Below are 11,343 nucleotides of genomic sequence, written 5' to 3'. Positions count from 1 at the left end.
AAAACCATTTCTCACAAATCGACACTAGAAAAAACATAATTTCTTACAAATCGATATATGATAATTCAGCATAATATATTACAAATCGGTATATGACAATTCAGCATAATATCCTACAAATCGATATACGACAATTCAACACAATATATTACAAATCGATATTAACAACCAGTTATCATATCTCACAAATCGACACTAGAAAACACATAATATCTCACAAATCGATATACGACAATTCAACATAATATATTACAAAGCGATGTTAACAAACAAAACAATATCTCACAAATCAATACTGGAAAATACATAATATCTTATAAATCGATATACAGAAATTCAACAGAATATATTACAAATCGAGATTAACAACCAAAATAATATCTCATAAACCAATACTAGAAAACACATAATATCTTACAAATCGATATACGGCAATTCAACATAATATATTACAAATCGATATTAACAAACAAAATAATATATCACAAATCGACACTAGAAAATACATAATATCTTCAAAATCGATATACGACAAATCAGCATAATATATTACAAATTGATATTAACAAACAAAACACTATTACCAAATTGACACTATAAAACACATAATATCTTACAAATCGATATACGACAATTCAGTATAATATATTACAAATCAATATTAACAAACAAAACAATATCTCACAAATTGACACTAGAAAACATATAATATGTTACAAATTGATATATAATAATTCAGCATAATATATTAAAATTGATATTAACAAACTAAATAATATCTCATAAATCGACACTAAAAAACACATAATATCTTACGAATCGATATACGACAATTCAACAAAATATATTACAAATCGATATTAACAAACAAAACAATATCTCAAAAACTGATATATGTGTTACTACAACCGCAATTTGTGTTACATTGCATATACTAAGTGAATGAACGAACAAACATTGTCGTCAACCACCACGTCTCTGTTCAAGAATTTTAACCCGATTCCCTTTCGAGGTTCGCGTGATCCACGCCATTCAACGGGCTTCCCCTGCCTCTTAGGGTCGACTAACTCATGTGCAAGTGTCGTTCACATGGAACCTTTCCCCTCTTCAGCCCTCAAAGTTCTTATTTGAATATTTGCTACAAACACCAAGATCTGCACCGACGATCGTTCCGCCCAGCCTCGCGGCCAGGGTTTCGCAACGACCGTCGCGCCCTCCTACTCATCGAGGTCTGGCAATTGCCTCGACGTCCGGGTGTGGGTCACGCGCTTAAGTGCCATCCATTTTCGGGGCTAGTTGATTCGACAAGTGAGTTGTTACACACTCCTTAGCAGATTTCGACTTCCATAACCACTGTCCTACTGTCTTAATCGACCAACACCCTTTGTGGGATCTAGGTTAGCGCACAGTTAGGCACTGTAACCTGGCTTCCGGTTCATCCCGCATCGCCAGTTCTGCTTACCAAAAATGGCCCACTTGGAGCTCTTGATTCTGCGATGTGGCTCAACAAAGCAGTCGTGCCGCCCTACCTATTTAAAGTTTGAGAATAGGTCGAGGACAAGGCGCCCCCGATGCCTCTAATCATTGGCTTTACCTGATAGAACTCTCGCGAGCTCCAGTTATCCTGAGGGAAACTTCGAAGGGAACCAACTACTAGACGATTCGATTAGTCTTTCACCCCTATACCCAAGTCAGACGAACAATTTGCACGTCAGTATTGCTGCGGGCCTCCACCAGAGTTTCCTCTGGCTTCACCTCGCTCAGGCATAGTTCACCATCTTTCGGGTCCCGACAGGCATGCTCCAACTCGAACCCTTCTCAGAAGATCAAGGTCGGTCGACAGTGTACCCCCGAAGGGGATCTTGCCACTCAGCTTCCTTTCGCCTTCCGGGTTTCCACACTCGTTGACTCACACACATGTCAGACTCCTTGGTCCGTGTTTCAAGACGGGCCGGATGGGGAGCCTGCAGGCCGGTGCCATAGCACGCGGTGTTGCGAACAACCCACCACAAGGGCGCGTGTCGTGCATCCTCAGTCGCGGTGATGACGGTCCACGAGCGTAACAATCGCCCGGACTTCGGCCACCGCCGCAACCCGCACCGATCCACACCTCGAGCCGATCGGCAGACCAGCTGAGTGTTGTTCTGCATACAACTGAGGCGCATCGCCGACACCCATCCGCTTCCCTCCCGGCAATTTCAAGCACTCTTTGACTCTCTTTTCAAAGTCCTTTTCATCTTTCCCTCGCGGTACTTGTTCGCTATCGGTCGCCCACCCGTATTTAGCCTTAGACGAAATTTACTGCCCAATTAGAGCTGCATTCCCAAACAACTCGACTCGTTGACAACGCCTCATGGTGCGCCAGGGTCGGATGGGGTAAAGGCCCTTGCTCGCATCTGTAACCAAACATTCTTGTCAACATGTCCCAGCGTCTTACAAATATGTTCAAGTTTCCAACCGTCAAAACGATAAAATCTACCTGCAATAACAAAACAATGTCTTAATGATACTCACGACGACATACATTCTTCAATAATAGCATGATAACATGAAAGGATACTCACCACGCTTTAATGGTACTTGTTGGAATGTTTGTGCATCATTGCTTTTTTTCATACTGCCTAACAAAAACGAAGAAGAAGAGATGACTGTAAAAAGTGATGGTCGATAAATCTCTCTATGACGCCCACCAATGATCGAATCAGTCATTCGATTTATTGTTATATCGATGAGGTAGGAACGAACTCAGAAATATTTTCTATCTAACACAAGGCAGGAACGATAAGGCGATCATGTAACACAAGCTAAAAACAAAGGGCATGTCTATCTTACCTTTTTTTTATATATTATTTTATTATATCAAAAAGCATATCTACAATTTTTTATATATTATTTTATTATAAAGTCATCGTGAGAACATTTACATATGAATTATCACAAGTCCCAAAAATATTAGTTGATACACATGCAAATTTATTATGCCAGGAGAACATACACTAGCTACTCATCGAGCAACAACCCCTTCATTAATTCAATAGATGCAACTACGTTGAATTTTTGGACAATCGGACTAGGAAATAGCGTCCTTCTGATCTGACATGGTAACCATTAAAAGCAACGCAGTGACCCCATCACATTTCCGAGAGTTCTCCGCTTTCCTTACTGGCAAATTGGCAATCATTATTTTGTTTTTTGCTTTATCCTCCCTTTTCCTCACTCAACCAACCAACTTGGCGTTGGCCCATTCGTCCACAAGTCGAGCAAATCGCCGATAAGACGAGCCTTTCTCGGCGAGTGCCTTGGCAGAAGCCTCGCTGAGCGTGCTCACTCTCTTCCTGATCTGCTTCCCGACTTCGCCTTCCATCAGCAATCTCGCCGCCCGCTCCACCTCCTCCCTCGGCACCACTCCTCTCTCGTATTCCACTGCCACCGCTATTCCGATTTCCTCCGCCAGCATCCTGCAGTTCATCTTCTGCTCCGCGTACAGCGGCCACCCGATCATGGGCACCCCGTACACCACGCTCTCGAGCGTCGAGTTCCACCCGCAGTGCGACAGGAACCCGCCCACCGCCTCGTGGCTCAGCACCTTCACCTGCGGCGCCCAGTCCAGCACCATCATTCCGACATCGGCCGTCCTCTCGACGAACCCCTCCGGAAGAAAGCTCGCCGGGTCCTTGTTCTCGTCGGCTCCACCCAACCCGAAGAAGGTGCCCGCAGCGGAGGTGTGCGGCTTCCTCACCACCCACAGGAACCTCTGCCCGCTCTTCTCCAATCCCAACGCGAGCTCCGCCAGCTGCTCCTGCGTCAAGGTCCCTCCGCTCCCGAAGGATACGAACAGCACCGAGCCGCGTGGCTGCCCGTCCAACCACTTCAGGCATTCCTCCCGATCCCCATCCCCACCGTCGCCGTTCGCTGTCTTCACCAGCGGACCGATGGGGTAGACAGGCGGGATGCTGCCCCTGTAGTCCTGACCCTGCATCAGCGATTCGATGGCTCTGGGCTCGAGCTCGTCAAAGCTGTTGATTATGATCCCGGCTGCCTCCCTGTACCGGCGCGCGTGATGAAGGAACCACCAGTAGGCCTCGTTCTGCCTGTCCTGCGTCGGGTCGATGAGCTCGTTCCCTCGGAACGGCGGACAACCGGGGGCTTTGATCGGCTCCTTGAGGTCCCTATACTCGTCCGGAATCTCTTCATGGATGATGGGCAGGTAGAGGATGAACGAGAAGACGGTGGCCGTCGAGGGGAAGAAGACGTACCCGGGCAGCTGAAACTCCGCGGCGACGTCCAGGGCGTCGGTGGAGAATAGGTCGACGATGAAGGCGGAGATGGGTCGGATCGTTGCGACGAGCTTCCGCAAGGGCTCGATCGAGCGCTTGATGACCACGGACATGACGGTCTCGATCTTCGCGTCGGGCGGGTAGCAGGAGGTGGAGACGGGTGGGAGGGTGAGGGAGGTGATGTTGGGGTGCTCGGAGAGTTTTGCGAGAGCGAAACCCGGGAATTGGCCGGAGATGGTGATCAAGGTGATGGAGAAGGAGCGGTGGGAGAGGAGACGCTTGGCGAACTCCATGATGGGGATGAGATGGCCCATTCCGGTGCTGGGTAGGATGACGATATGGGGCTGTTGTTTGGTGGACTGATTCTTCATCTCTCTAGGAGACAGCAGAGGGAAGAGAAAAGTGATTTCAGAGAAAGAAAACAAATAAAACCAAAACCTTGTTTTTTCCTTTCTTTTTCTGATCTTTGCTGATCGCTGCTATTGGTGCTGTATGATGTGTGTGTGTGAGAGAGAGAGAGAAGAGTTTTATAGACCGCTTGGAGCAATCCAGGCTAACTAACCCCCAGGGGCCGTGCCAAATTATCGTCCTTTCTGACGCAAGGCTGATATATAATTTCACAAATTATATTCGAGTCCATATATTAATCGGACGTCTTAATCGGGACTTCTTATTTGTAACCATACTCGGACCCTATAGGGTTTAGTCCGGGTCGGGTCCGGGTAAAATCGACCCGTTGACACCCCCTACAAACGTAAGTGGAATGGACTCGTTTTCTAAACTGTGATCCACGGAGGAGAAGTTTGACGGGGCGCTAAGATTCCAAAAACCTACCTGTCAACGGCTAGTTTTCAGCCTTTATAGTGCGTTGAAAGGGTTTAAACTTTGTGAAAGTGGGCCCCACGTCAGATAAAGACTTTTTTTTAATGTTGGGTCCGGCGCTTCGCTCGGTCGTCATCCTCGCGTCGTTTGTTTTGTGGCGTACGGACAATAATTTTAGTCCAGAAGTCCTGCTCTCTCCGTATGTCATCCTGACGCAAGGCTGACGATATATATACGCTTCCTCTTTTTCCATTTGTTAAAGTTAAATGACTGTCACATGAATACGACGAAAACGGACACGGGAGATGGCATTCTTGTGAAATTTTTCATTTTAAAATATCACACAAAAGGTCGTGACAGACAGGTGGGTAAGTTGGAGTATTTATGTGAAGGTGTATTTGGTAGAGGTGCAAACGGGGTCCAACCCAATTCTAAGGAAGGTGTATCAGGTGCAATCACATTGCACATTTTGAATGTGCCGATGCACCTGATTGCCCTCCATCTCTGCAATAACAGCCTGTCACATGTGGGGGGCAGCAGAAGATGAAGGGCGGGTGATATGCAGCAGCACACTAAAGTGTGCAGCGTGATTACACCTGATCTACCGGCAATTCTGAGCCGGATCTAAGGTATATTATCAGATCCAGATAATCGATAACTAAAACGCAGGTCAAAATTGGCATGAATAATGTCGGGTTTTATCCGATCTGGTTCAAAATTGGGTAAACAAATAGGCCTGCAACTGGATCAGAATCGGGTCTGACCTGACTCACTCCATCTATTTTACAAGAAAACTAACATATATTTGAAATGTATTATGCAAATCCCGCATCAGAAGGAGTAAATCATATCCAGATCCAGAATTGTACCATATGTTCTAATCTCGACCTGCTTACTGAAAGTCGGATCCAGTCTTGGTCAACCTTGAACAGATCCATATCCAATCCATTTTCAATCCGGATTTCCGGACACACACAATCCATCCAATACAACACCAGGCGTGTATCCGCTTCTCTGGTAAGAGCAGCTAGTGCACGTCACCTTGTGTTGGGACGTTGCAGGTTCAAAATCCAATGGTATAGTTGCATAACTGGTAGGGGTCTGCCTAACCCCCAGCTTGCCTTTCAAAAAAAAAAAAAAACACCAGGCGCGTACCAGTGACCAACTTTCCCATGGGTTTGAAGCAAAAAAGCAAACAGGGCTACGGAGGTGGGTCACATATCCAACCAAATCCGTATCTGTTTAGTCGGTTCCAATAGGGTGCGAAACGTCTGATTATTATTAACCGGAATTGGATTCAGCATTCTGTTCGACACCTGATTCAACAGATATCTGAATCCAAATGCATATAAAATTTACATCCACTTAGCTCCTCAGGTTTGTAAGATATATACATATTGGATTTTAGCATTTTTCATTCGGATCCAAGTCCAGCTCCAAAACCAATTAGGCAATAGTTGACCATGTTCGGTTCAGTCATGCCTACATCAATCCCCAAACCGATCTATTGCATCCCTAGAAGAGTCAAAGTCGTGTAAGATCTATTGGTTCAGAGCATCATGCAGAATTGGTGCGATTGCTAGGCTCATTTCTAGGCTCGGAAGATGCAGCTTTGTCTTCTCCAGAATTGGTAGGTTAAAGGTCTGGGCCAGGGTCAAAACTGGGATGAGCCGAGTACAGACTAAAGTCGAGATTTTTCTGATGAGTCCAGCCATTTTTAAGAGATTTGACCAACTGGACCGAGTCTCGATTGAGCTCCAAATGAGACCTCCGATGCCATGTCAAAGCAACATTCGACTATGATCACCCACAAGGACTCCACAGACCTAGCTAAGTGGGTGGGCTTTGTTGACGTGAATACATGATCAACTTCATGCCTAGGTCAAGTGTCTAGGTGCGTTGAGAATAGAAGGGTGGAACAACTTGCACTGTGAATAAGGATATGAAGTTTTCTAAAGCCAAGGAAGAGATCAAGTGCAAGTTTGGTTGGATCACCTGAGAATCACTCTCATTCACATGACTCCAAATCTCATGCTCAACCAAACAAAAAAAGGGTGGATAGTGTGAAAAACCTCTCCAGCCGTGAGATTTGAAATCTCACATTAAATGTGTGGTTTCGAATCAAATCACACCATCACAGCAAAAATGTGAAGTCCGACGTCTCTCTCTCTCTCTCTCTTACTGCCCCCAACGTCTTTCTTCTTTTCTTTTTTCTGCATAAAAGGTTGCAGCGGGGTGGGGGTCAGCCACAACTCTGAGAGTTTTCCATTCGACTGAATAGTAGCACGGGTTGGGCTCGCCGCAGTACTACCTCCAGCAAGTTCCACCACACCTCTCTCCCAAAACTCATACAAGAGAGCCTCAAATTTAGTTTTATTTTCTGTTTTATTTTTTATATTTTTTGTTGTTTTGCAGCCAACCCGCTGAATGGCAGCATGAGTGGAGCTCACCGGAGTACCACCTCCGGCAAGCCACCATGCATCTTCCGTAATCGAAACAGGGCCTCATGCCAGAGAGCACCTGCTTCAGTTTTTCTATTCTTTAACATGTTTTATGTTTTTTTGAGATTCAGTTGCTTAAGTTAAACAAACATGAGAATTGGATTCACATGAGTGATTTGGAATCTCATGAGATTCCAAATCTCATGTGATTAATTTTCACTTACAACCAAACATACACTAAGAGAGAAACTTTCTACTGTAAACAAATTGTATTAAATGAGAGAAACTTGAGCCTTAATTATAGGAGATTATATGAATTAGGAAGATCTCATTTTTTTGTATAATGTAACTATTTTTAAGGGAACCTCCTCTCCATTGATCATTGGTGACCATAAGGAGCCAATTGAGGGAGCCCACCCCTCAACGGTCATCCCTCTCTCTCAAGGAATGGCCATGTGACAGTTAAAATGAGAAACATGATAAACTAAACAATACGATAATAACACATTGGCAAAATGAACATTTACATGCTTCTTCAGTTGAAAGGGTGTAACCCTCCACGAGAAGGGGTGTTTCCTCAAGAGGTGTATCCTAAGTCTAGCACCTCTTTATGTGCTATGAGAATGAGGGAACATCGATCAATCATGCAATCGTAAGCATTCTAGAGTTCCTAGCATTTTAAGAGAAGTGCAAGAGGCTGTTTGAAGAAAATGCACTCCCTGACCCTCCAATTGGGCTACACCTTTCGCTTCCTACAGTGATATCAGAGCCCATTGGATCCACCTTGTGCGTACTTCATCGGGTCAAATCTAGTGTGTGCTCAATCAGCCTGCATCAAACCCATCCTGCACAATTGCACCAACAGTCAGGTTTGCCCAAGGTTTCCGAAATCAACCAACAATCACAAAAAAATAACTAAGGATTAGCGACTGAGGTAGTCATCTAATCACCCCCTTGGTTTGCTTCGGCCATAAAATCGACACTTTTGAGTGTTAATATTTTATCTAATATGAATATCAAGAAAACAGATAAGAACACTTATTTGTTTGTGTGTAGCCTTTTTTCTTAGTTTGAGTATTGTGTTAGTAGAAAAGAACTCTAACACAAGATGTGATCAACCATTTTGATTGTACTCCGCCCAAGTTTATTCAGGTTGCGCTTGTATAGTGCTTTCGCTGGTTTTAAAAAATAATCCCTGAAATTTTCTGATATAAATTTGTGACATTACAACGCATCTAGAAAAGGATATAGCCCATGGCCAGCAAAGGGACCTTATAAGATAAAGTCTCAACAGAAAAAGAAGACAAAGTCCCGATTGGTGGGGAAGAAGCTCGCCCTTCTCTTGTAGCAGCAATTAACCTCAGCCAACATTTGTTATTTGTCACCACATGAGCATGTGTCCCCCTCGAGAACTCATCCAACATCGCACAACACTTCCTCGACTAGCCTAGGGTAGGCAGTGGGCCGGGGGAAAACAGAGTCCCGCCCCACCTCGCCCCGTTTGGACCGGAGTTGAAGGACATGAAAGGGAGATGGAGGCAGGGATGAAGGTTAAAATCAAAACTCGTGTGGGGATGGACTTACGTTTCCCCCCAACCTGCCCCATTCTTGTCCTTGTCCCAATCCCCGCCTTGCCCCGCCTCATCCCATCCAATCCTTCTAAGAGATGGCAATGAACCGAGGAGAAACAAGACCCCTCTCCACCTCGCCCCCGTTTGGACCGGGGATGGAGGCAGGGGTGGAGATTAAAATCCAAACCCATCGGGGATGGAGGTTCAGATTTTGAGATGGGGCCTGAAAGAACATTGCTTTTTAGACCTCCAATAATCTTAAAACTCAAGAAATCACACTACAAGAAAAATGCGTATTAGCAACAGACGCTTTTCATCGCTAATCCATCATAAAATTCATCGCTAACGTGTTTAGCGACAAGTTAGCGACGAAAAGCGTTTGTCGCATAATCTTGGTCGCTAAATTGCGACATAATTTATCTATCGCTAATTAGCGATGAATTCACGACATATTATGTATGTCACGAATCCGTCACTAAATAAAGACGGATTTGGTTTTGCGATAGATTTTATTTCGTCGCTACAATTTAATGACGGATATGTATTCGTCGCTAATGTCTGTCGCCAATTAACGACAGATTAAATTCCATCGCAAAAATCGACTGATGTGAATTGGCATCGGATATTAGCGACAGATATTATCCATCGCTAATCCGTCACAAAATTTTAAAATAAAAAATAAAAAAAAGCCCCCTGAGGCGTGCGCCTTATACGCCTTGAGGTGCATGCGTCGAGGCGAGGCACGCCTCAAGCTGAGGCGTACACGCCTTGAATTTTTTAATCAAATGAGGGTTAAAGTCCTCATTGGAATTAGGATTTTTTTACGCAGTTTTAACTAAGCTGGTAGTAAAAAATCAGGACCCGCGCCGGGGGGAACCCCCAAACCCCCCTTCTGTAAGGAAAAAAACTCTAAATCAGGCTCCACAACTCATCACATGTCCCCTAATGGGCACAACTTTGATCGAGTCTTATTTTATATATATATATATATATATATATATATATATTTTTTAAAAAATTCATGCTTTATATAGAAGTATAGATGGTGGTGGTGGCTACTAGATGTGGCTTCAAATAGATCATACTTGAGGAGTTCCAACTAGAGGAACCATTATTTCTGGAAGAACTTTGACACCTTGATTGCTCATAGAAATTGCAGTCTCAAAAATAGCATGTGCTTGCATTTGGGTCAACTCGGGGTACGAAATGCCCAACCTATGAAATTGGAATTGTTTTCATTGAGATTAGTATAATATTCTCACCCATTTGTTATCACTACATAGATGCTTTGGCACATATTAGTTAATAAGAAATTAAGATAGAGAAAATATCTTGTTAAGCAATTCAATGGGTTCCAGAGGAAATCAAAATGAAAGGCATCTTGAGCCAAAAAATACTTTAGATGTTTGAGTTGGCCAAACAGAAGACTGGAAAGTTTTGATGTTCAAGAATAACAAGTTCAAACAGGTTTTCAAACAAAAAAAGTAGTATACAAATAAGAGCTTGTGTTGGAACCGTAAACCATAAAAGCATTATGAATCACATGATTACATGGGAAATAATAATTGCAAAGGACAATAAGAAAGAAAAAGGAAGAGTAAGAAAGCTAAGGTAAAACAATTATTTGATCAGTTAAGGACTTCTCTGTTACTTGGAAAGCTCATTGAATTTTTCTAGGATGAAAAAGAATTAAATAAACTTCCCAAGGATTTGCACAAGAGTATAAAATATCTCTTTCACTAAGCGGATAAATACAAGAGGCAAATACCCTTAACCAATAATATTAATACCATCTTTGACCAAGGCTCAGTGCAACAGTGAGGTGCTCAGCCTGTCAGCATGGAAACATGGGGCTTGAGTCCTGAGAGCAGCCCTCCAACCCAGAATACAGGTTTCCTTGGTATGGCCTTTTATTTAACCAATGATGCATGTCAAAATCACCATGGTTAATGTGCTTTTGTAAGGATCAAATGCATTTGGAAAGTGTTGCCACTAGTAATGTTGCATATGCATGTGTCTTGGTTCTACTCTCTCTCTCTCTCTCTCTCTCTATATATATATATATATATATATATATATATATATATATATAGTTTTTACTGGATAGTTTTTATCATGTTATGGCAAATAGTGATAACAAAAACCATAAATGCAAGGGAAAAATTAACATAATCCAGTTATGTGCTTAATCACACTAGGAAGGGGGTGCAGCCTTACTCTGATCTTCAATAT

At 43.5% G+C, this 11,343-nt stretch overlaps 1 protein-coding gene and 1 pseudogene across 1 annotated transcript; both read right to left on the bottom strand.

Annotated features, from left to right (window-relative positions):
* Nucleotides 1-863: 863 nt before the first annotated feature.
* On the bottom strand, nt 864-2,546 carry LOC149820064 (25S ribosomal RNA; annotated as a pseudogene).
* Nucleotides 2,547-2,930: 384 nt separating this feature from the next.
* LOC149820063 (UDP-glycosyltransferase 72B1-like) lies at nt 2,931-4,769 on the bottom strand. The gene has a single exon (XM_089982836.1). The coding sequence runs from the start codon at nt 4,646-4,648 to the stop codon at nt 3,218-3,220; it is 1,431 nt and encodes a 476-aa protein (XP_089838962.1). The 5' UTR covers nt 4,649-4,769; the 3' UTR covers nt 2,931-3,217.
* Nucleotides 4,770-11,343: the final 6,574 nt, after the last annotated feature.

Source organism: Nuphar pumila, chromosome 12 (assembly GCF_984573655.1).
Source record: "Nuphar pumila chromosome 12, dmNupPumi1.hap1.1, whole genome shotgun sequence".
NCBI classification, from domain to species: domain Eukaryota; kingdom Viridiplantae; phylum Streptophyta; class Magnoliopsida; order Nymphaeales; family Nymphaeaceae; genus Nuphar; species Nuphar pumila.
This window is presented reverse-complemented; position numbering and strand designations above follow the sequence as displayed.